Genomic DNA, 25966 nt, shown 5'->3' with positions numbered 1-25966 from the left:
AAGTGCTGTAAAATCAGTTTATTAAACTGACCTAAAAAACCTCAGAACTGAGCTGCTGGTTGGGTATTTTAGTTATTCCTTCTGCCTCTTGATCAGGGCTCTGAGAGAGGGAGGACCTCCTGGCCCTTTTCGTTTCCCTCTATTTAAAGCCCAGAGAGTACATGTGAACATGTGATTTCATTAATTCACAAGTTGGCTTTGCTTGGTATGTAAATTTTACTATGAAGTGTATTATATATAGAAGAGTACTTTGAAATATATGTAGAGTTGAAAATATAGTACATTTAACACCTATGTACTTATCATAAAAATTAAGAAATAGAACATTAACTGGGACCTTAGAAGTCCTCCAAATACTCCTCTGTAAATAAAACCTCCAACCTCCTCCCCAGAGGTAGCCTTGTGTTGACTTTTGTGCTAATCATTCTCTTGATTTTCTTAATAGTTTTACCACCAAGGTATGTATCACTAAACAATGTGTATTAAGTAGAAGCACAAATCCAGCTGAGAATGAAAGAGCAATGTTGCTTCTGTTTGATCAAAGTGTCCAGGGGAGATAAGTTAAACAAAATCTTTGGGTGAGTCTTGTTCCAGTTTCCCCAAGAGTTTACAAAAGTCCCTTCTGGGGAAGTCAGTGAACAAGGTCATGAGCTGGGAAACACAGGGCTCACCAGAGTTGGGCATCTGGTAGAGCTGTAGGGGGGGCAGCCACTGAATATGCAGAAGAAATATGGTCCAGAGCATGGATTGCTCTAGATTTTCTGCTTCATCACAGTCTACCTTCAGCTTCTGAAGTATATCAAAGCAGAGCACTTCTGTGGGGTGAAATGAGCAACTTCAGCTGATCCATTAAATAGATCATAGCAGAAAAAGCAGCAACCTCATTAGAAATTATTAAGGCAAGTTAAGAACTTATCATATCAGCCAGCCTCACCCAGAAATTCTGTCCTCAGGTCCTCACACTCCAAAAAAGGATCAATAGCAGTGGGGATCTTGGTGATGACAGCTCTTAACACATCTATCTTTCGAGATAGTCTGCTTTCATCTGGGCTGGTTGTCCTCTATGCTTGGTACACAGCTATCAGTCTGAGACCACTATTTACCATCATCTTTGGTATTTCTTTCATCCCTCTCCAGTGTTGGAGCTCATGTTTCCTGTAGTCAATATCTTGGCTCGCTCTTTTGCTCTCCCTCTCTCACTCCCTCTCTCACAGTATATACTCCAGTAATTCCCTGAGGAAGGGTGCATGAGGAGATAAATTTGTTAAGCCTGTATAGGTATAGAAATGTTTTTATTCCATAGTACTTCATTTATAGTTGACCTGGGTATAGAATTCCAGGTAGAGGTTAGTTTTTCCATGAGTATTTTGAGGGTATTTCTTTATTGTCTTCTTATTTCACATATTACTGTTGAGAAACCTAAAGCCATTCTGACTCCAGATCCTTGTGTGTGTGTGTGTGTTTCCCCATATGATAGTTTGGAAATTTTTTCTTTGTCCCCACTGATCTGAAATTTTACCATAATAGATGTGCCTTTTTGAGTTTCTTTCATTCATCAGGATGAATACTTGGTGGGTCCTTTTGATCTGCTCTGGGAAATTTCTTGCATTATTTCTGAGAATTCCCCATTCTTTCCCATTTTCTCTGTTGCCTCTGTTTACAACTACCATTATTCTAATGTTGACATTTATGATGGTCTTCTCTTATTTTTATTCTGTTTTCTTCTATTTTCCTTCATGCATGTTTGCTTTGGGGGGATGGGAGTAAGATGAAATGCCCCCAATATTATCTTTCCACCCAATTAGAGTTTTTTTAATCTCTCCTAGGAGATTTCTCATTTTCAAGAGAGTGTTAACATCACTTGAATTTCTAAAAAAAATAGCATCCTGTTCTTGTTTCATAGAAGTTCTTCTTTCATTTTTCAAAGTATATTGGCCATAAAATGTATTTGGAAAAAGTTTTTTCCTTCAGTTTTTGTTTCCTCCAAAATACTTGGGTTTTGTTTTGATCTATGTCTCCAGTAATACATTCTTACCTTAGATGTAAAGGTAAGAATTTTCCAGTATCTTGCTATGAGGGTTTAAGAGTCTAGATACTAATGTACTAGAAGCCAGTTAAGGCAATAATATAAACATATTCCGAGTTAGTCCTATGTCAGAGCTTTATTTCTAATGAAGTAAGTCTTCAAGAATAAGATGTGGGAAGGTCATTGTCAGTCCATGCCTACAAAACCTGTTGTAACCTTGTTATAAACCAGGCTTGGCCTTGGGGTAGTAGAAAACTGGGCATCAAAATGATGGGGTTGGAAATAACAAATGAGATTTGCTGAGTATTTCTCTTATTTAAGAAGTATGGTAGTAGATGCATGTGTATAAACTTGTTTAATATCCACAAGAGGTCTGCATGGTAGGCATTGGAGAATTACTGAAAATTTATATTTTTTTATTTTGCAGTAAATAATGACCAGTGAAGGTTAAATTAGCTGGCCTAAGATCAAACAGTTATTAAGTGGCAGAGTTAGGATTCACACCCCAGGTCTTTGATTTCGAAGTTCTTTATTATTACTTTATTTAAAAATTATTTTTTCTGAGTACAGAAATATGTGCTGTTACAGCTATTTTAGAAAATACATAAAATTCCAAATCCATATTTTAAAAATATATAAGGCCACTCAAACACTGTGTAGTATTCATAGGGACACACCATAATTTATAATAATAGTTCATCATTTATTTGACTGTCTCCTAATTTGGAATCATTTAGGTTGGTAACCTATTCTCTTTTTACTACATGGCACCAGCCAAAGGCAGCAAGCATGACCAGGAATCAGGGTCAGGAAGGAGCAGCGTTGTAGGCAAGTCCGTAGGTAGAGAGCTGCTGATCAAAGGCAGTTCAGATGGATGTGGTTCAGTACCCTGGAGAGCTCCATAGAGTACTAGTCTACGAGGGACTGAGCCCAAGGACAGCCGGAAGATCTTAAAGGTTCTGAACTACTTCCCCAGAATGGAATGTCTAAAAAGACAGTACATAACTGGGATTGGAGGTCTCTTTGTCCTTAAGGGATTCATCCTTATCACTCCCCAATTCAAAGATATTTATGGGAGTAGGTCATTGTTCTCACCACTATACCTTTTCTCATGCTGTCCATCTCCTTAGCTGGAATGCTTAGCTAATTTCTACTTACCCTTTAATGTTCCATTAATTTCTCAAAAAAATTCTAAGCTCCTGTTACCTACCCCATCAAAAACTTCCCCCTTTCTTCTGCATTCCTTTTGGTCTTCCTATATATCATACTGGATTATAATTTTCTGTTTGTTCTAAGTAGACTATGAGTTTCTTGTGGGTAGGGACTGATTCTCAGTTAACTTTAGTCTTAGTAAGTACTCAATAAATAATGTTAAATATTTAATAAATGAGTGCATTTTCTGGATAGCTACTGGAGAGCTATTGAAAGTGGTTCTCAATGAGGGACAATTTTGTCCCCTGGAAGACATTTGTGAGTGTCTGGAAATAATTGTTGTTGTTAACTCGGAGTGAAAGGGAATGTTACTGCCATATAGTAGGTAGAAACCATACATGTTTCTCAACATATTTTTAGGCACAGGAGAGCCCCCACAAAAAATTATCTGGCCCAAAGTGCTACTTGTGCTGAGGTTGGGAAACCCTGTTTTAGAATAATGAAATGGATTTAATCAAACTCTTCTTTCATCAGTTTGAGTCTTCAGAGAACAGTGAGTCCAACTGGCTCATTTTACAGATGGGAAAATTGAGGTAGCTTGTTGTGGGACCAGGGCAAAAACTTGTACCATTATACCCTCTCCACACAGTTGTACATGGCTAAGATTATTTTTACCCATTTAATACTCTGAGTGCTATAGAAATAGAATAGTTGTCTTAATGCCCACTATCCTGGGTTCATGAATCAGGTATGGGAAAGAAGACCAGGGAAAAAATTTTGAAGTCACTGAATGGGTATGGCCAACCATCTCCCACCCCACCCTTGCATTGGCCTCTTTTCCTCTGGGAATATATGTTGTCAATCCAGGGCTGAATGAGAAGAAAGAGTTCTCTCAAAGGCTCATTTCTGAACAATTCCCAATCTGCTTCAAGAAATGAAAGATTAGCCTGTGGAAGAGTGAATTAATTTTAAGCCACTCTGCATTAGAACCAATTAAAGCTCTGGAGGGCCCAGCCTGCCACAGGAGAATTCACTCTAGCAGACCAAGAGGCTCCAGTATAATTTTTCTCCCATGAGCAAATAACAGCATTTAGGGAGACACACTTAAACTCCAAGGGTTCAAATGCCTCATATTTAGAATGCTCCTTATCCCAAAAAGTACCCTGATCAATTCTTCTCATGAGCCAGATCTGCCATTTTCCCAGCAGTAATCACATGTCTGGACTTCTCCCATTCAGCTCAGTTGACTTAGAAAAGCCAAGTGATTCAGGAACGATATACAGTGAATCAGCAGAGGAAGAAATGTAGAAAAAAAAAAAAAAGAATCTGCATGGCATCCTGAATAAAAGTGACTTCCAATAAATTTGGTAAACCATCTTCAAAGGATTCAGCCGAATGTGTTAAGCATTTATTGTATATCTTAAGTGTCTGGCACATATGTGATTAGTCGAAAATTATATTTGTGGGTCCACTAAACTCTGAAATGATGCAAAGGGGAAGATAGTAGCTGCAGAAGGAACTCAACTTTATTTGCTGAAGTTTGCCTTGGAGCATCAGAACCTGTATCTGTCTGTATTGGCTGCTACTGACCTGAGAATGGGAAGGTGGGGCAGGGGTGGAAAAGGATAATAGGCAGCAGGTCCCAACAAGGAAATGCTGTCTCTTCATCTCTGTTCCTCATGTCCTTCCTCTCCTCTGCACCACCCCCTGGTCACCCCCTACACACACACACACACCATAGGAAGTAGTTTAGCAACTCAGAATGTGGACTTAAGTAGGTTTAGATTTGAATATCTGTTCTGCTCATTTTCTAAGCCTTGAATTGGGATTAATACTGCTAATATCCCCAACTTGTCAAATGGTTTTAAATGAAATTATGTATATAAAGCATAGGGTTCATGAAGGCATTGACAATGTTCTAACATCACCACAGGGCTCAGTCTCTGCCTGAACAAGTTTTCTGAAGGCCAAGTAATTCAGTTGGTTAGAGTAGTATCCCAATACATCAAGATTGCACATTCGAACCACAGTTAGGGCACATGCAAGAATCAACCAATTAATGTATAAATAAGTGGAACAACAAATCAATCTCCCCCTCTCTCTCTACAAATCAATAAAATAAAAAAATAAATTTCTAATGACAGGAAGCTTAGTCCATGGGATATGGATGGTAAAATGTAAGAAAAAAAATCCTTATTAGAGGTCCACTTGAAATTTTGAGGTCTGATGACTTCTCAAAACTCTTTACAAGATGTAAAATGGTTGGATTTGTGGTTAACCAAACTTTTGTGGTTAAAAAACCATTTTACAAGATGTAAACATCTTGTAAAACAGTTGGATTTGTGGTTAACCAGCTCAGTACTTAAGTTTCTAGAGAATAGACTTGCCATTTAGCAGACTTGAAGAAGGTCCAAAACTTCTTGGACATGGCAATAACCCAGGGTTTAAAGTTTAGAGAGAACATTAAACAAGAATCACCCTGCCATAGGTCCAAACAGAGAAAAATGCTTTAACCATGAAAGAAAAAGAAATCCAATTGATGGATCTGCAATTAGAGCAAATACATATTGGTGATAAGTCCCTTAAGTGCAATGGTGCCCATACCCAGCTCTCTATCATAACCACTGGAAGAATTTTACAAAAATATATAAATTCCTGAGCCCTATTCTGGAGATTCAAGGGCCATGTAGGGGCTCAGGATCCTGTTTGTTTGTTTATTAAAGTGCTGAGGTGCTTCTGATGATCAGTCAGATTTGGAAACAGCTCAAAAGGTAGATGGCTTAGGTCCATGGGCTCCTGCTTTAGAAGTGATTCATTGAGTATTAGCTTCTCGACTCTATTTTCCTTTGTAAAGATCTGGGCCATGTCTCTCCAAAATGATATAAAAAACAATTTAGGAGAGTCTTAAGGGCCACCTGGATCTGATTCCCATTTCAGGGATAGTGATTTTGGAATATGTGATTAAGAAATGAAACTAAAATGACAGCCATTATCATTTTTTGACATTCAAGTCCTGCACAGTAAGACCCAACCTTCTCCCACTGCTTCCCACCAGGCATTCAAAGTGTCTTCAAATATACCTTGAACTTAAAAAAAAATTTCACATCTTCCTCCCTCATCTGCAATGTGCTCAGCTTCACTAATAGAGACAGTATGACCTGGTGGTTAAGAGGCTGGCCTTGGCATTAAGGCAGGCTGGAATTCTGGCGTGGTTGTGAGCCAACCTGTACTATGCTGGCAACACCCTACAGATGGCAGAACAACAAGATAGAAGGGGCCTGGGTCACTGCCCAATGATACTCTCAAGTGATGCTGAGAAGAAAAACAACATAAAGTCCTATATTGTTCAAGCCACTATTATTTTTGGTCTTTATTCAAAAATCCTAAACTGTATCCTAACTAGTGACCAACAACAATAGCACAAGTAATAATGGTTGCTACAGAGGATGCATTTGGTGCTGGGTAAGCATATCTAAGGAAACCAAATCCTACCTGGGGAGTAAGCCCTGGGAAGCTTCCTCAAGGAGATGTTTAAGTCAAGCATGCAAGAAGAGTGGCACTTAGACAGGAGAGGAAAAAGGGAAATGATGCCCCAGATAAAAAGAAAAAGTATGGCGAAGGTACAAAGGCAGGAAACAACATAGGATGTTTGGGAAATTAGAGTTTAGCAGAGCTAAAGGGTCAGGTTTGAATAGGAAGTAATGAGGCTGGAGCTTGGGAGAGGATTTTATGTGGGAAAAGATGAGGGTGTGGTGACATAATAAAAGCTCTAATGATGTCTCTTACCAGCTCTTGGTAAGAGAGAGGACTGGAAGCCAAAGAAAAATTTGACATAGTTTCCCCCTATTATTAGCTTTCTGATGGAGACTGTAAATTCATACAGGGGCTCAGTCCATGACCCAAACAGCTGGATTTCTTATGAGACAGACAGAAAGGCTACAATGGCTCCTACAAAAAGACTGTGGGAATCTAGTTCAGCTATAGCCCTACCAAAACCACCTGAAAGTGACCTCAAGTGAGATTAGTGGTTAAGTAAATTTAACCCAAGCCTATTTTTAAAAATATTTTATTTATTTATATTTAGAGAGAGGGGAAAGGAAGAAGAAAGAAGGGAGAGAAACATCAATGTGTGGTTGCCTCTCATGCATCCCCCTACTAGGGACCTGGCCCGCAACCCAGGCATATACCCTAGACTGGGAATCAAACCAGGGACCCTTTGGTTTGCAGGCCTGTGCTCAACCCACTGAGCCACACCAGCCAGGGCCCAAGCCTATTTTTAAAATATACTTTATTGATTATGCTATTACAGTTGTCCCAGTTTTTTTCCCTTTGCCCCCTCTACCTGGTACCCCTATTCCCTCCAGCAATCCCACCATTGTTCATGTCCAAGGGTCATGCATGTAAGTTTGTTGGCTTCACATTTCCTATACTATTCTTAACACTCCCTGTCTATTTTGTACCTACCAATTATGCTTCTTAATCCCTGCATATTTTCCTCCATTCTCTCCCTTCTCCCTACCAGCTAATAGCCTTCTAAGTCATCTCTATACGTATGATTCTGTTCTTGTTCTGGTTGTTCGCTTGTTTTTTGTTGTTGTTTTTTAGATTCAGTTGTTGATAGTTCTGAATTTTAATGTTCATAGTTTTGATCTTCTTTTTCTTAAATAAATCTCTTTAACATTTTATATAATGGCTTGGTAATGATGAATTCCTTTAGCTTTACCTTGTCTGTGAAGCATTTTATTTACCCTTCAATTCTAAATGATAGCTTCATTGGACAGAGTAATCAACATGGGAGGTCCTTGCTTTTCATCACTTTGAATATTTCCTGCCTGCAAAGGTTCTTTTGAGAAATCAGTTGACAGTCTTATGGGAACTCCTTTGTTCCCATAAGCAAGCAATGCTCTGCTTTTCTCTTGCTACTTTTAAGATTCTCTTTATCCTTAACCTTTGGCATTTTAATTATGATGTGTCTTGGTGTGGTCCTCTTTGGATCAAACTTGTTTGGAACTCTCTGTGCTTCTGGACTTGTATGTCTATTTCCTTCACCAAATTAGAGAAGTTTTCTTTAATTATTTTTTCAAATAAGTTTTCAATTTCTTGTTCCTCCTCTTCTCCTTCAGCATTCCCTGTGATTCGGATGCTGAGTATCCTTTCATATATCTCTGGGCCCTCTGTATTTCATCCTTGGAGAAATGTCTGTTCAGGTCCTTTGCCCTTTTTTTAATTGGATTATTTCTCTTCTTGGAGTAGAGTCGTGTGAATTCTTTATATATTTTGGAGATCAAATCCTTGTCCAAGGTATCATTTGCAAATATGTTTTTCCATATGGTTGATTCCCTTTGCATTTTGCTGATGTTTTCTTTAGCTGTGCAGAAGTCTTTATTTTGATGAAATTCCATTTGTTTATCCTTTCCTTTATGTCCCTTTCTCTAGGGGATATATCGGTGAAAATATTGGTGCATGGAATATCTGAGATTTTCTTCCCTATGATCTCCTGTAGGACTTTTATGGTGCTGTGACTTATATGTAAGTCTGTTATTCATCTTGAGTTTATTTTTGTATATGGTGTAAGTTGGCGGTTGAATTTCATTTTTTTGCACATAGCTGTCCAGGTCTCCCAACACCATTTGTTGAAGAGGCTATTTTTACTCCATTTTATGCTTTTTTTATGCCTCCTTTGTCAAATATTGATTGACCACAGAGACTTGGGTTTATTTAATTTCTTGAGGAAATTCCATACTGTTTTCTACAGTGGCTGCAGCAGTCTGCATTCCCACCAACAGTGCACTGAGGTTCCCTTTCCCCACATCCTCACCAGCACTTGTTTGTTGATTGGTTTACAATGCCCATTCTGACAGGTATGAGGTGTTATCTCATTGTTGTTTTAATTTGCATCTCCCTGATGGCTAGTGATGTTGAGCATTATTTCACATGTATGTGGGCCATCGGTATGTTCTCTTTGGAGAAATGTCCATTCAGGTCCTTTGCCCTTCTTAAATTGGGTTGTTTTCCTGCTGTTGAGCCATATAAGTTCTTTATACATTTTGGAGTAAACCCCTGTCTGATGTATCATTGGCAAATATGTTCTCTCATATGGTTAGTTCCCTTTTCATTTTGATGGTTTCTTCAGCTGTACAGAAACTTTTTAATTTGATGTAGTCCCATTTGTTTATTTTTCCTTTATTTCCCTTGCCCTAGGAGATATATCAGTGAAAATATTGCTATGTGGAATGTTTTCCACCAGGACTTTTATGGTATCACAACTTGTATTTAAGTCTTTTATTCAGTTTGGTACTTTAATGAGAATTGTGTTAAATCTATAGATTGCTTTGCATGGTATGGACATTTTAATCATTTTAATTCTTCCAATCCATGAATATGGTATATGTTTCCATTTATTTGTATCTTTTTCAATATTTTTCTTCAGTGTTCTATAGTTTCCCAAATACAGGCTTTTACACCTTGGTTAAATTTATTCCTATATACTTTATTTTTCTTTCTTTTTTAAAAAATATATTTTATTGATCATGCTGTTACAGTTGTCCCATTTTTTCTCCCCTTTATTCCCCTCCACCCTGTAGCAGAACTCCCACCAGCATTCTTCCACCTTAGTTCATGTCCATGGGTTGTACATAGTTCTTTGGCTTCTCCATTTCCTATACTATTCTTAACCTCCCCCTATCTATTTTCTACCTACCATTTATGCATCTTATTCCTAGTATCTTTTCCCCATTCTACCCCTCCCTTTCCCCACTGATAAGCCTCCATGTAATTGTGATATCCATTTCTGTGATTCTGTTCCTGTTCTAGTTGTTTGCTTAGTTTGTTTTTGTTTTTGTTTTTTAGATTCAGTTATTGATAGTTGTGAATTTGTTATCATTTTAATGTTCATAGTTTTGATCATCTTCTTTTTCTTAGTTAAGTACTTTTGACATTTCATATAATAAAGGATTGGTGATGATGAACTCCTTGAATTTGACCTTATCTGGGAAGCACTTTATCTGCCCTTCTATTTTAAATGATAGCTTTGCTGGAAAGGCTACAATGGCTCCTACAAAAAGACTGTGGGAATCTAGCTCAGCTATAGCCCTCCAGATTCTGCCCAGACTTCTACATGCAGGCCCAGGCAGCTGACTCCTCAGCAGGGTATGAGCTTTGCAGGGTGGGATGACAGGAAGTCTAAAGGCTGGGCAACTTTATTCCCCCAGGATGATACCATGCTCCACCCAAGAAAGATGAGGAATGCTTCATGTAAGAAAGGTGGTGTTTGTGATGTGGGAGAGTGACTCAACACAGAGGTCTCAGTGGCTATGCCCTCAGCTCTCTCCCCAGAGCCACAATAACTTCAGTCTGCCTGACCCCAGGGTGAGTGGCTGCAAATGAGATTTTGTGTGTTGGTCCTTCAGAGGGCATCTGTGTCTCTAGCAGACTCCTGTCTCCCCGTGGCAGACAGAATCTCTGCTGCTTTTCACAGCCAGATGTTATGTAGGTGCCTCTTTCTGGCTTCTGGTGCTCTGCATTGGGGAGCCTGGCATGGGGTTTAGACCCCACACTCCTCAGTGGGAACTTCGGCAGCTAACATATCCCTCCAGAATCTCAGCCAAGCCCATGGGTGCAGGGCCAGTCCTTTTCATGTCTTCACCCTTCCTACCTGTCTTAATGTGACTTCTGTAAATCCTTGGTTATAAGACTTCTATTCCGCTAGTCTTCATTTGGTTATTCAGGTTAATTGTTCTATATTTTAGTTGTAATTTCAGTTTGGTCCTGGGAAAAGGTGAGTGTAACATCCACCTAGTCAGCCTACATCTTGGATTCCCCCAACCCACCGGGAAAAAAAAAGCTTTTTAAAGGAAGAACTCAAATAGAAAATCTTTCCACAGGATACAAATCTAGAAAAGTAACAGGGAAGTTGGAAACAGGCCTAGTGTTGGGTAGGAATTACCTCCCCTCCCCTCCCCTCCATCACTTCCACCTTACTGCAGAAGCAGTAATGTTCCCCAGGATGCAGAGCACTGAAATGACTAACAGTTGAGCAGGCAACCAACCACCAAGCAGAGTTAGGGGCACTGGCAGTGTTACTGCTGCTAAATCATGCAAAAGAAGCCAGCTGTGCCTACAAGCCTCAGCAGCAGCCAATGCTATTAGGATGAAAGATGGGTCTATTTGGGCTCCAACCCTGGTGTTCAGGCCAGACTCTAGAAGGTCAGGGCTGAAGAGAAATGGAAGGGTTTAATCAGGAGTTTTCAGGGAAGAGGTTGAGTAGCCAACTTTGTCAAATATCAGAAAATACACTATATGGACGTGTGTGCATGTATTTTAGCAAAACAACCCATTTATTCAAAAGACTGTTAAAGGGCAACTTGATTCCCATACATTAACTCTGGTGTAGCAAGCTCCTCTGAAACACACAATGTCTATTGCTTTCTTTATGTGCATTCTCAATTTGCAAAGAGATTCTCCTGCAAATACTTTCAGGTAACTTTGAGTTTTGGAATGTGATTTACATATAGATTATCTTTGCTGTAATTCTATGAGCTTTGTCTGATCATCTGTCCTGCAAGTCCATGGGACAGTTCTCTGAGTATCAGAGCTAAGCACAATAGAACTCAAAATAGAACAAAGCAAGTTAGATGTTAGATGGAGGAAACTGTCACAACCTGAGGTCTTGGAAGCTAAAGGGAGTTTAGGTGATGCAAAAAGGGGGAACAAGGAAGCTTAGATAATGGAATCAGGCAGGACTGGGAAACCCAGCAAAGACTGTTGAGGCCTCCTGGAATACAAGATCCCAATAATTATGGGGAGAGGTGGGGGACAGAAGGCAAAGCTCAAACTAGCAAGAGCTGTAGGAAGTTGCAACCACCAAGCCAAGAGCAGATGGGAACAACAGGTCAGGCAGCAGTACCTTTCAAAGCAAATATAAGATAGTAATGTAAAGAAATAGACTATCACCAGAAATATTGTCTACAGCACTGCCCACCAATTATATAACCTCGCCAGTTTTCCTTCTCTGGCCTGTCTTCCCTGTGTAATTGTCTGTTAATGAGTCTACCTCCCTGACTGGATCTTAAACTCCTCAGGGTTGGGACTGTATTTTATTCATCTTTGTATCCTTAAAGCTTGGCACAGGCTGGCATATAAAAGGTGTTTGATCAACATTTGCTGACTGAATGGTCTCTAAGTCCTTCAAGAACAGAGTCACAGAATGACTGCATCGGTCATTTGGACTCTGTCCTCTACAGAGCCCAGTATAAAGTATGGGCCAAATTGTCTTCCCAGCTGTCCTGAACAGGCTGCTTCAGTTGAAGCACTGTGGCCCTCCCTTTTCCTTCCTTTCTCTTTCCCTTCACTTCTTTATTCCCATCTCCAAATAACATTCTCCTTGGACTATCTAAAGCCCTGTTTTGTTTGCCTCAAACTTCCAGACAGAGGGCTCATAAATATGAAATAGCAATCAGCTCTGTAGTTTACTTCCCTTTCTGCAAGCAAGTCATAGGCCTTGCTTAGGTCTTATGTAGGTATTAAGTTTGGGTTATCTTGGAAGATTCTGAGATGATTTGAATGGAAGGGGTTAAATGGGAAAGTGACTCCAGGAAGTGCTGATAGTGGAGCAAGTGAGACAGCAAAGGGAAGAAAGGTGATATATGTGCTTTAATAAGCAGGTACTACTGTGGGCTCATTCCTCCTGAGGACCCTGGGAGACTGTGTAATATCTCAAGGTCATTCCCCACAGGGATGAGGGAACTGGAGTACTGTTCCATCAACTCCTGTCCAAAACTGGTTGAAGGCTATTTGATGGGTGGGGGAATAATCCCCCCACACTGCTAGTCTGCTTCATGTACTAGTTAAACATACTCCTGCAGCCAGAAAGTCCCAGGTGCTGATACTGGGTTGGCCAAAAAGTCCATTTAGATTTTTCCATAAAATAAAAAGACACATTTTTTCATTTTCACCAATAACTGTATTGATTTGGCTATTTTGAGTATGTTGGCTATCTCCTGCTATTGGCTACTAATGGGTAGAGGCCAGGGGTGCTGTTTACATTTTCCAATGAATAAGACAGCCCCACAGTGAAGAATTATTTGGCCAAAATATCAATAGTACCAAGAAACCTGGCAAACCACTTTTAACATGTTCAGTCAGTCACAGCACTTTTTCTGTATACTGAACAAATTATTTTTCATGTTTCTGTTGCATTTTTACCTTTCTTGAAATAATATAGCATAATATACCAAAAATGTGTATTTTCTTCCATCTTCAATACTAAAATGGGTGTACAAAAATTCACCAATTTTGGTAAGTTTTATTTTTTAAAATATATTTTATTGATTATGCTATTACAGTTGTCCCATTATCCCCCTTTACTCCCCTCCCCCTTGTATACCCCCTCCCACCCACATTCTGCCCTTTAGTTCATGTCCATGTGTCTTAAGTTCTTTAGCTTCTACATTTCCCATACTATTCTTGCCCTCCCCCTGTCTATTTTTTACCTACCATCTATACTACTTATTCTCTGTACCGTTTCCCCCTCTCTCCTCCTCCCACTCCTGTTGCTATCCCTCCATGTGATCTCCATTTCTGTGGTTCTGTTCCTGTTCTATTTGATTGCTTAGTTTGCTTTCGTTTTAGGTGTGGATGTCAGTAACTGAGAGTTTGCTGTCTTTTTACTGTTCATATTTTTTATCTTCTTTTTCTTAGATAAGTCCCTTTAACATTTCACAAAATAAGGGCTTGGTGATGATGAACTCCTTTAACTTGACCTTATCTGAGATTAAGTGCATGCTTATATGACAGCTGTCACAATATAATCTAACAAAATTGTTTTGAATGAAGTTAAAGACAACTAAGCACCACTAGAGCCGCCTTACAGAAAAAAAAACTAAATCTTTTTGGCTAACCCAATAAAAAGAAGCCATTAGCATGTCCACCAATAGTGAGATCTGAGGGCATATGGGCAGTGGCATCAACACCTTATATGAAACATTCTTATCCTGATGACCCAAGGTTTTCCATTCTCTCTTCCCAGTTTGCTCTACTTGGACTGAAACAGAGTTCTCCATTTGGAAGAAATTTGACAGTAATCTCAGTTAACCAACTCCCTCTTCAGTTCCAAAATCCTCTCTACAACATTCCTGACAGGTGCTCAGTCAGCCTCTGCTTGAATGCTGCTAGTTTCAGGGAGCTCACTGCCCTGGAAGGCAGCCCATGTTGTTGCTGTTTTTGAGGTGTTGAAAAAAAACCCATTTTTTTTTTTTTAGATTCTACATTTGTCACCTTTTCATTTCCAACTGTTGGCCTTAGTTCTGCCTTTTGGTGTCCCACAGAATGATTCTCCTGCCCCATTCACAGCAGCCCCTTTAACAGTGTTTCTAAAACTATTAGGCTTTCCGTATGACTCTTGTTCTCTGACCCAAATCATCCACTGCCTTCACCAGTCTTACAACAATATGGTCTCTAGACCAGTCTTTCCCACCTGGGGCCAAATTTGCCTCCCAGGCAATGGAGGCAAATTTTTCTCCCAGGAGACATTTTTGGTTGTTATAATACTAGCAACTATGAATTATGGCCAAGGAGGCTGCTAAGAATCCGACAAGACACTGGAAAACAATGCCCTCAAGAGGGTACTCAAGAGGCAACCACACATTTATGTTTCTCTCCCGTTGTTTCTCCTTCTCTATACCCCTCTCTGAAGATGAATAAATAAAGTCTTTAAAAAAATTATTGGAATCTCATTGGTGAACACAGGTGCAAAATTCCTTTAAGAATTACCAAGCTGAAGCTAGTTTTTAATTTTGTACTTTATAAAGTAACTGAGTTTTGTTTATTCCAAGAGTGTGGAGTTGTTTAACAGACAATCTATTAATGTAACTCACTGCATTAATAGATTGAAGAGGTGGGAGTCAGGAATACACACTCTCACGCACACACACACACAATTTCATATATACAAAGTTTTTCATAATAAAAATTAAATTCATACATGATAAGAACACTTTGAGACCTTATTTATTAGAGGAAATGAAGTCAGATCAGCAGTTGTTCTTCATGATCATTTCTTTCATCTTTACTTTTTTCTATTCTTTCAGACTCTTCCAAAAGGATTTAAAGAGGTTCACAAAGCACTGAGATAAAATAAATCTACAATAAATCAGAGAGTGAAGCAAATGGGAAACTTGGTTACCAGAGCAAGATAAAGCTGGGATAACATTAGCACTTGGCTAGATATTCCTCATTTATTCCTCTCAATTCTCTTCCCATCCTTCTCCTGCTCTCTGCTTCTTTATGGGCTCTGTAGTACCCAGCTTTTCCTATAGCTGCAGGTCTTGCTGGGTTCTAATGACCACTCTGTCCTCTTGCTGCTGAGGCCTAGAGGCTGATAACACTTTCTGTGAAGCGACCCTTGCCTTGCTGGTTTCCTTAATCCCTCCACACTTTTGTAACAAGCTCCTTCACCAAACTTTCTTTATGTAACCCTTTTGAAGGTTCCATGTTTCCTGCCAGGGACCCTGATTGCAGTAGCCCACAAATTGAATGCCTTAAGTCTAAAAGTCTACCAGAAGTAGACCATAAATACAGCTTTAAAGTCTCAGTGTGATTATCAAGTGGGAAACACAATCAATGAAAGAATTTCTAGTCCTTCAAGAGAAGCAGACCTACTACCTCTCTGTCGCCTTTGGCAGCAGTCTCTGCCCTGACTAGCCCCAGCCTGGATGCTCCACAGGAGGGCCAAAGGACAGTGCCATCCGGTGTGTTGTGTCCTAGGATGTGCCATAGTGGAACCTGGCACCTGGTAGATGCCAGTAAAATCCTTAGGTGATGCCCGGCACATCTTCCTTGGCTTTCCTTCCAACAACACTTTTTAAACAAATCTATACAAGCTGTGTTTTCTGATACCTCTTTGTGGTTTTCTGGAGCTGGGGGTCCCCCTAGCCCCTTTACGTGGCGTTAAACTTTTTTTGCTGTACCAAGAAATCTGGGTGCACAATTCATTGTGTAAACTGGAAGGGGGAGGAGGGGGAGGGGGGGGGGGAGGCAGCACGCACAGGACAGATTTACTCCCAACACCAAGATGAGCAAGAAATTTTCTCTCATTTCTTAATCAGAGGTCACTGTGGTAAAATGACCTCATTCTTTTCCGTCTTACAAACCACTTCTAATTATTCAGGGCTCAGTCCTAAAATATCTTCTCTGCTTATCCACATTCACTCTCTAGTTGATCTCACCTAGTCTCACAGCTTTCAATATCATACATATGCTGATGATTCCCAATATGTATCTCCTATCTTGACTTTTCCCTGAATTCTAGTTTTTACTATCCAATTGCCTACGTTGGCTGTCCAATGTATCTCAGACTCCTGTCATGTCCAAAATAAAACTATCTATGTTTATTCCATAACCCTCTCTCCCTGATCTCCCATCTCAGCAGTGGGTCCCAGCATCATTCATTGGTCGCTTAGGGTGTGTGTCTGGGGGCGAGGGGAATGGGCAAAGTCTACCATCCTTGATTCCTTTTTCTCACACTCCACATTCAATCCATCCGCATACCATGCTATGATCTTCAAAATACATTCAGAATTGACCAACTCTCACCACTTCCATCACTACCACTCTGTACCTAAAACCACAATCTCTCTTATACTACTGTATCTGCTCCTAACTGGTATTGCTCTTACTTTTGCACTCTCCCGTGGCCCCACCTCTAGCAGCCAATGTGATCCTATAAAAATGTCATGTCACCTCTTGCTCAGAATCCTCCAATAACTGACTATCACACTCAGAATGCAATACGAAGTGTCCATCATGGCCTGTACAGTTTTACGTGAGCTAGCCCTTGGATACCTGTGCATCTTTATTTTCTACCATTCTTTTCCTCCTTCCCTCTCCTCCTTACTCCAGTTATACTGGCCTCCCTGATGTTCTGTGCACAGGTCAATCACACTACTTGAGGTCGCAGAACCTTTGTACTTGCTGTTTTCTCTAAAACACTCTTCTCCAGATTTTCACATGCATCACACATTTTATTTAGAGCTCTACACAAACAGCAAATCCTCAGAGAAGCCTTTCCTGGTCATTAGCTCCAAATAGCCCCACCATTCCTATTCCTTATCTTCTTCATAGCATTAAGCAGTACCTGACATTACATTAACTATAAATATGTAGTTATGCATTTGGTTGTCTGTCTTTCCATTTAGAATGTAAGCACTAAGAAAACAGGGGTTGATTTCATTCACTTCAGCATCTCTAGTGCCACAATACCTGCCACATAGCAGGCTCTTGATTTGTTTAATGAACAAAAGATGCCATTCTAGTTTGTCTAGTTTCTTGATTCAAACAAAGCAAGATCCAAGACATGTTTGAGTCTCAATTATGTTAGATGCTTAGAGCTTTAAAAAGTGTATCTTACAGCCCTTGTCCTGAATTGTGACCTTTTGGGTGAGTAGTGATTGGGAGAGGGCACAAGTGAGCCCTTGAGGTACCAGAAAAGTTCTTTAGCTGGGTAGTATTCACACAGGTGTATATCTAAGTACAAACTTATTGAGCCGTACACTTAGGATTTGTGTATTTTAAGGTGCAGTTCAACTAAAATCTTTAAGTTTCTGACCTATCTAGATGCACCAACAGACCAAGAGGCAGTTTCCATTGTGGCAATGATAGAGATACGCACAGCCCTGCAGGCAGTGAAAAAGCCACCAGCCAAGTGCTAAAACTGGCATACGCGTTAAAAAGAAAAGGCTACATCCTGTCTTCGTTCCAAAAAGGTCCTTCTTCAACGCCCGTTCCCACGGACATTCTTCAACGCCCTGGGATAACGTTTCCAATCTGGTCCCCAGTACGCGCTCCGCCTGCTGGGGAGCAGATCCCTGACCTCAGATGGAGGAAAGAAGAGAAACCCGGGGCAAGAGAGAAGGACAATGGAGGAGTCTTTAAGCTTCAGATTCTTAACCCCTATGCCTGAGAAGATGGACACCAAGTCCGCGTGCTTTCGGAAGGGATTATTAGCACATACAGCCCACGGAACGTCACAAACCTAGCGCACGCCGGAACGCCAGACCCTAGCGCGCAGGCGCAACAAAGAGCCGCCGCTACGCAGGCGCACTGCGGCCTACCGCCGCGCTAAACTGGGCGCAGATTCTCCGAGGTCGGCGCGCGCTCCCGGACTCCCGGGAGTGAGGCGCGCACCATGGAAGAGCGGTTAGCCGAGTTCCGGGCGGCCCGAAAACGGGCGGAGCTTGCGGCAGAAGGCAGCACTTCAAGCCAGAGCGCACAAACCTCGGGAAAGAAGGCGGAAGCAACTGCAACTCCAAAGTCAGCTTTGGGCTGGCTAAAACTGTTCCTGGTGTGGAAACGGAGGCCCGAGAGTTCCCAGGCCCAGCCCAGCCTAGTTCAGGTGAGAGGAGGGAGGCCTCGCCTCCAGGGACGTGGCTTCTGGGCCGCTTTGGAGGCTTCTTGGGAACTCCGGCCGGCCCCGCCCCTGCTATCACGTAGTAGTCTTCCGGCCCCTCCCTGGTAAGGGATTGGCCTGCCCAATCACGTAGCGGCCCCGCCCACGGGTCCTGGCCCACAGGTCCCGCCTCCTCGGGTCTTGGGGGCGGACTGCTGGCGGAGACGGAGCTGCTGGCACTTTTCACCTGTTCCTGGAGTTGGGTCGCACGTATGTCACACGTGTCAACACTGATAAGTGGGTTTGACAAATTCTTTTCCAGGTAGCTCCGGATTACTGGTGGGAAGCAGGGTCTAAGCAGTGATTTTAAACCTTTTTCATCTCATGGCATACATAATCTACTAAAATTCTGTGGCACACCATAAAACACATATTTACCAACCTAACAAAAAAGTAGGTATAATTTTGATTCATTCATGCCAACCAGCTACTGTTACATTGGCTGCTGTTAATTTTTTAAAAGCTTTTATTTATTTATTTTTAGGGGAAGGGAGGGAGAAAGAGAGGGAGAGAAACATGAATGGGTTGTCTTCAGCACAGCCCCAACGGGGAACCTGGCCCTCAACCCAGACGTGTGCCCTGAGTGGGAATTGAAAACCAGTGACCTTTCCGTTTGCAGGGTGATACCCGGCGTACTGAACCACACCAGTTGGGGCTGCTGTTGTAATTTTTTTATTTGACAATCTAAGGGGAAAGTGGTCAGTGCCCCTGATTAAATAGCCAGGTATTGCCTGTTTTAAAAATTCTTGCAGCACACTGATTGAATATCGCTGGTCTAGGTGCTGGAAGAAAGCACCTCTGCCCTTGAATCATTAAGAGTTGAGTTGAGTTAGTTGAGATCATCATTGTGACACCCTGTGGTTTTGTGAAACCTTTCCACAACCGTGTTGAGCCACAGCGCTCTGTTAATGGAGGGTAAAAGGTCTAATTGGATAGCGATGAAAAAGTGTCAGTAATTAAGGCTTTATTTGATTTCACACCTGGACCGCATGCAGCCAGTAACCCACATAGCCTGTGCTTTAGAAATGGTATTTGAATACAAAACCTCTGAAAGCGTGGTAGTTGTAACTGCCAGAGGTGGCATGTGTTTGTGTGTTGCCGTTGAACAAGAGAAGCTTATTCAGGTTCCACAATGCATCTTGAAGGTGAAAACAATATTTAGATTAGTATGATAGCTTTCTTGCCCTTTAATTCTTTTAGTAATCTTATTTTACAGATGAACTTAATTCACATCTCTGTACCTTCATTTAGTTTTTACTCATGAGTAAGGTGACAAGGTGACTTGCATGTGAAATTGGAGTATCTAAGTGGGAATACAGGACAAAATACCAAGGGAAAACCAGTGCTTTGAGACAATCTATGACATAGCCTTTGTACTTCAGACGTGTAATAAGAGCCAAAAATTCCTTCCGAATTCCTTATTAAGTTCATTTATTATTGCACAACATTTGGATTTAGGGAATTTTTTAAAATCATGAATTTTACTCAGTTTTGATATTGTTCTCTATGACAGCATTCCAACTGATTTGCAGAAAGAGTGCTGCAGGGTTCAAACAATCCATTTTCTCAAGTGCCTTTTGTCTCAGGGTAACTTTATTGTTGACTAGAACTCACTGAGCACAATTGCTTAAGCTTTTGGAATCCACGTTCCTTACCCCTTTTTCTTCCTGCAGTTAAAAAACAATGTCTCACCCACACAATGAGTTTTTGACTATATGTCTCATTGCCAAAGGAATATGAGATCATTGAGTTGAACCCAGAGAATCTGAACTTGGAGACAGCTTCCACTATCAGAACCCAAAAGCTGATTGCCTGACAAAAGGATGAGAAGAAATACTGGACCTTTGATTGATTCTTATTAATCAAGCTGTTTCTGTCCTAAGTTCGTTTTCATTGACTCAGTTATCACTCCTGGGTTTGCTCTGGTGTGACAATTCTCATTAAATTGTCTTTTTCTAATTTATAATCTATCTCTGCCTAATAATTTTGGTGGCACACAGTGGCGTGTCATTCCCTAAGCCTTGTATTTGTAATTACTTTTGTTCAGTAGTCATTGATAAGGAAGCATCCACATCCTCTTTCCCCTACTCTCGGATTTAGCTTGGGGAAATGCAGTCCCCAAAGTATAATATATTTCTTTCTGTGACAAACTTCCACAAGATTAGGACAAAAGTGCTTGCAACTTTCTAAAATCCTGTAGAAACCCCCTGTCTCCCTCTCCAGACATATCCCACACCAGCCCCCAGGGCACCATCTCACCCCAAAGTTCACTGCCCACACCTGTCTTGTAGCTCCTCACCTCCAGCCCTTGGCTCAGGTTGGCCCACTGCTCAAATGCACTTATTCTTTGGAGTCACCTGGCTAAACACAGTCTTTGCATTAGCCCCTCAAGTCCAGAAGTCACCTTTTAGTTTCCTCCTTTCCCTCGCCACCATTCGTTCATTCAGCAAAATCCTAGCATGTGCCCACCTTGTTCAAGCTACTCTCCTGAATTTGGGGAGACAGTGTGACAAAGACAAAGCCCTGCTTTCACAGAACTGCTGTTTGGGTTTGGGGAGGCAGATAGTAAACAGAAAAACAGAATGATGAATGCTATGAAAGGGGGAGAAAAACACACAGTGATAGTGAATTGGGGGTGTGGGGTGCAGTGTGCCACTTTAAATTGGGTGGGTAGGAGAACCTCACCAAGGGGGTGACATTTCAAAGAAGGAGCCACTCTTGCAGAAACCTGGGGACAAGGCCAAGGACACATGTAATGGCATTTTTGTTGAGGTTTATAGAAGAGGGAGCCAATGAGGTGATAGGAGGGGACTGGGGAATTCCTCTCAGAGAGAAGTATAAGTGCAGAGACCCTGTGGTAGGAAGCAGCTTGGTACTTGGTGAATAGAAGTAGGTATCTTCCCTAAACTATGCCTATATATGCTTTGATGACCACAAACACTTCCCACTTGCACACAAGATGCACTTGAACTAAAATGCCAAATGAGGCAGAGGAATTCCCCATATCCCTTTGCTCCTTTCTTTGTCTCTTTGCCAGTTCTGTTAAGCATTCCCCACCTCCTTCTACCTCTCTGACCCTTCCACTTGCCATCTCTCACAAAGGCTCCTAACTAACTAACAGGGGCTTTGGAGGGAGATCATCCTCAGATCCCAGACCAACCTCATCTCTGCCTATCACTAGCTGTGTGACTTTAGGGGAGTTATCGAACATCTCAGTGATCCCTTATCAGTAAATTGGGAATAACAATGCCTGCCTGGATTATAGGAGATCAGGGATTTTGAAATCACTTAGTAAATAAATGATGGCTATAAGGATTATTTTTATACTACCTCATTAATATAATAAATTCTGTTTTACTGTGAATTTCAAGTCATACACTGACTTGCTGATGTTGCTGAAAAAGAAAGCTCTAACAAATAATATTTCTGAAAGCAACATAAATCAGATGACCTGTATTTTTTTTTATCAGGACCAAATAATATTTGTGGTCCCTTCTAAAATTAAGTGGAAAATAGGAGATATAACTGAAGAAATGAACGAACAGTTCTGCTGTTTATTGAAAACCTAGGTATGGGTACTGCGTTTGGCTCTGGAGGCATCAAAAGGTAATGGCAAGTCTGTGGCTTCATGGTAGCAATCGAGGGACACATGCAACCTATATTAAAAGAGAAACACTTCAGTAAGTATAATTTTGCCTAATGTTTATTTTCTTAGACAATTTTTTGGATAGTCATCTGTATATCATACTGTGTGTTCACCACCCTGAATAAAATCTCCTTCTATCACCACTTACCCCTTCTTTACCCTTTTCTGTCTCCCCCTTCCCCTCTGGTAATCACCATGCTATTGTCTGTGTCTGTAAGTTTTCTTTGTTCCTTTTCAAAAGATCTTATTTATTTATTTTTAGAGAGATGGAAGGAAGGAAGAAAGAGAGGGAGATAAACATTAACTTACAAGAAAAACATTAATCGGCTGCCTCTCACACACCCCCAACTGGGGACCTGGCCCGAAACCCAGACGTGTGCCCTAACGGGGAGTCCAACTGGAGACCTCAGTGCACTGAGCCACACCCGCCAGGGCTATGAGTTTTCTTTCTCTTTGCTTAATCCCTTCACCTTTTCTACTCAGCCCCCTGCCCCCTCCCCTCTGACAGCTGTCAGTCTGTTCTCTGTATCTGTGAGTCTGTTTCTACTTTGTTAGTTTAACTTACTGAAAAAATAAATAGAATTAAAAAATAAAAGAGAGATACTTCAATGCTGAATAGTTTGGTGCTCAATGAGAAAGAGCCAGTCAGTGACTGGGGAGGCAGAGGGAGTGCCCTCCCATAAGGCCAAGAAGGTCAGGACACACACAGCTCGGCAATCGTGCTTGCCTGGAAGAAAGGCAAGGGGCTGAGGGTTGGAGAGGAAACAGAGACTGTTCCAGGCCACAGACAGGTAGTGTCTTTGGGTAGTAAGACCAACTGAACTGGCATAGAGGGTGCATTTGTTCAGCATTACATTGTGTTGTACAGGAGATTTTTTTAGACCATCATTTTTGAAATGGTAAGTCATGACCTTTTAGTGAGTGTTGAAATCAATTTAGACAAATCTAGCCCTCTTAAATTTTAAAAAATAGAAAATGATAGCTTCATATGTAATGAAGGTATTTGTTGATTTGTGAAATGTTTTTTCTTTTGCATATATACATATACATGTACATATGTGTTATGCATACTGGGTCACAGTACAAAATTAAAAAAAAAATTTTAATTGTAGGTCATACCCAAAAAAGTTTGGAAAATATTGGAATAGAGGTCAAGCTCCCTAAACCTACCTAAATACTTGCGTCTCCCATTAGCACTCAGCGCAGGAGTCTGTGTATTGGCATTTCTAGTACTGGCATTTCTATCTGTTGAATACATGGAAGGCCTTGGATTCTAGCCCAAAAAGTTTAAATTTTAACCTGTAGGCAATGACAATTTATCAAAGGCTTTGTGAACAGGAGGTCGACTGGTATTTGGGAGATTCGTTTAGCAACTGTATGTACAAAGGATGGCATGAAGAAGGAAGAGACAGGAGGCAGAGAGTCCTCTCAGGAGACCCTGCCTGAGTCTGCAGATGTATAGGATGGTCACCAAATGGGTTGTGGCTGTAACAGTAATTTTTATTTTTATGTGGAAGGGGTTTTTGTTTTCTCTTCTGACGTAATTCTCATTTTAGAATGATGTCACTCAAAATTTTAGCTCATCTAATCCAATCAACAAACATTGATTCTGTGTGTGAAGTATACATGTGGTTCTTGCATTATCAGTTACTGGGGAGCTTCTGTGTGAGGCACAAATTAGTGCTTGTTAGCAGCAGACTCATCTGAGAAAATGTCTCCCATGAAGGGGAACCTGTCCACGTGCCGTACAGTTTTTATCCAGTCATCTCACTAAGTGCTGATCAGTTTTGATTCAGTCAGAGCAAGGCAGGGCAAGGAAATAGACATCAATGAGCCAGAAGCCTTCCCGAAGCAATGGGAGCTGTATCTCCAGATTGGTTTTCATCCTCTCAGGCCCATTACCCTTTATTCTTTCTTCTGTTTGTTTGTGTCCTAGGAAGCCTCTCAGCCCAGGAGCAGCACATCACAGCCCCCACGGAGAACAGCCATTCCCCCGCCATTGCCACAGGACCAGTCCTTCCTGACCAGCATCACCTTCTTGAAGGTTCTTCTCTGGTTGGTCCTGCTGGGACTGTTTGTGGAACTGGAATTTGGCCTGGCTTATTTTGTCCTGTCCTTGTTCTACTGGATGTATGTCGGGACACGGGGCCCTGGAGAGAAGAAGAAGGGAGAGAAGAGCGCCTACTCTGTGTTCAACCCAGGCTGTGAAGCCATCCAGGGCACCCTGACTGCAGAGCAGTTTGAGCGAGAGTTACAGTTTAGACCCCTGGAGGGGAGATAGGGCCAGCTGTGTGTTACCAACTAGCTTCCTAGCAACTTGGCCCTCCTGGCATATGGCCTGGCATATGGACTTGTGGATTTGTTCAGGTGTCCCAGATTAAGGACAATTTGCAAGTTATTCTTTTGACCATGCAGTTCTACCTGCTTTCCTTCATCTTCTGCTGCAGTTTCATCTCTGAACTTGTATTTGGTTTTGGTGAAACTCCCTGAAAGACACTCACTATAGGTTTGATGCAATTTATAAAAACTAAATACTCAAAAGGAGACTCGTTTGTCTCATTATTTCGAGAGAGATGATTTTAGAACACCAAAAAGGCACTGGGGAGATAACTGTAAAATATCCAGCTGTTTGTTTTAATGGTCAGGTCAATCAGGATTGTGCATTAAAAGTAAATGTTCTCTTTAAGTCTTTTCATGGTTATAGCATTTTATTTCCTGAAAGGTTTAAGTTGCAAGTTTTGGTTTTCGGGGTCTTGTTTTGTTTTTTTTTCTTTCTGTTTTGTTTTGCATTTTTGGTCATTAATAGTATTGAAAAATAAAAATATCTTTAAAACTGCCACTGGTGTGGCTCAGTTGGTTGGGTGTCCTCCTGCAAAGTGAAAGGTCACCGGTTTGGTTCCCCATCAGGGCACATTCCTGGGTTGTGGGTTTGGTCCCTGGTTGGCGCGCATATGAAAGACAACCAATTGATGTGTCTCTCCATCTCTTCCTCCCTTCCCTACGCTCTCTTAATTAATTAATTAATTAAATTGATTAATTAATTAATTAAACAAAACAGCTACTTTTCAGAAACAGATCCTATTGCCCATCTGCATCCTCTACTCTCCTCAGTGATTCTGCCCCTACTCGGCGAAGGATGATAAGAGAAGACAAAGTCCTGGGTGACGTGTAGGGAGGGATCTCACAAAGTCGATATGGGTAGATTTGATAAGTAGTTGTTAATGATAAAGTCAGCCAGAAAAAATTCTCGAGTGTGCACAGAGGGGAGCTCTGGAAGTGGAACTCCAGACTTATTGGTTGCTTGGGGAATTTCTTGTATTCTAAGGGCTTTAGAGTAAGCAGTCCCCATGCCTGTGGGCCTTTGGTGAGAAATTATGTAAATATTGATAATTGGGCATGCTTTCATTGTTTTCTTCAGTACAAAGTCAGAATTTGGGTCATGAAAATTGGGCTAAACAAATCATTAAAAACTTTTTTGATAGATCATACTGATGAATAAGAGGACTCTAGTTTTAAAGCAACAGTGTTTTCCAAACTTAAGATTTTAAGAAATTAATGATTCCTCAGCAGGTTTCCCACTTCAGAATTCAGTTATTAATTCTTACACTATGAAGGTAACTTTACTATTTATGAGATGTTATTTGTAATGGAGGCCTACTGTTAATTCTTTCTCTTTTTATTCTTGCCTGATTCATTTGTT

The 25966-nt window shown here is 41.0% G+C and overlaps 1 protein-coding gene across 1 annotated transcript; it reads left to right on the top strand.

Moving 5' to 3' along the window:
• The first annotated feature begins 18225 nt into the window (after positions 1–18225).
• SAYSD1 (SAYSVFN motif domain containing 1) lies at positions 18226–25098 on the top strand. Its single transcript, XM_045843429.1, has 2 exons — positions 18226–18566; positions 24203–25098. The coding sequence occupies exons 1-2, from the start codon at positions 18360–18362 to the stop codon at positions 24545–24547; spliced, it is 552 nt and encodes a 183-aa protein (XP_045699385.1). The 5' UTR covers positions 18226–18359; the 3' UTR covers positions 24548–25098.
• Positions 25099–25966: the final 868 nt, after the last annotated feature.

Source organism: Phyllostomus hastatus, unplaced genomic scaffold (genome assembly GCF_019186645.2).
Source record: "Phyllostomus hastatus isolate PE091 unplaced genomic scaffold, TTU_PhHast_1.1 phas_contig_40, whole genome shotgun sequence".
In the NCBI taxonomy this organism is placed as follows: Eukaryota; Metazoa; Chordata; class Mammalia; order Chiroptera; family Phyllostomidae; genus Phyllostomus; species Phyllostomus hastatus.
Note: the sequence above shows the minus strand (reverse complement) of the source record. Positions and strands in the feature narration are given on the sequence as shown.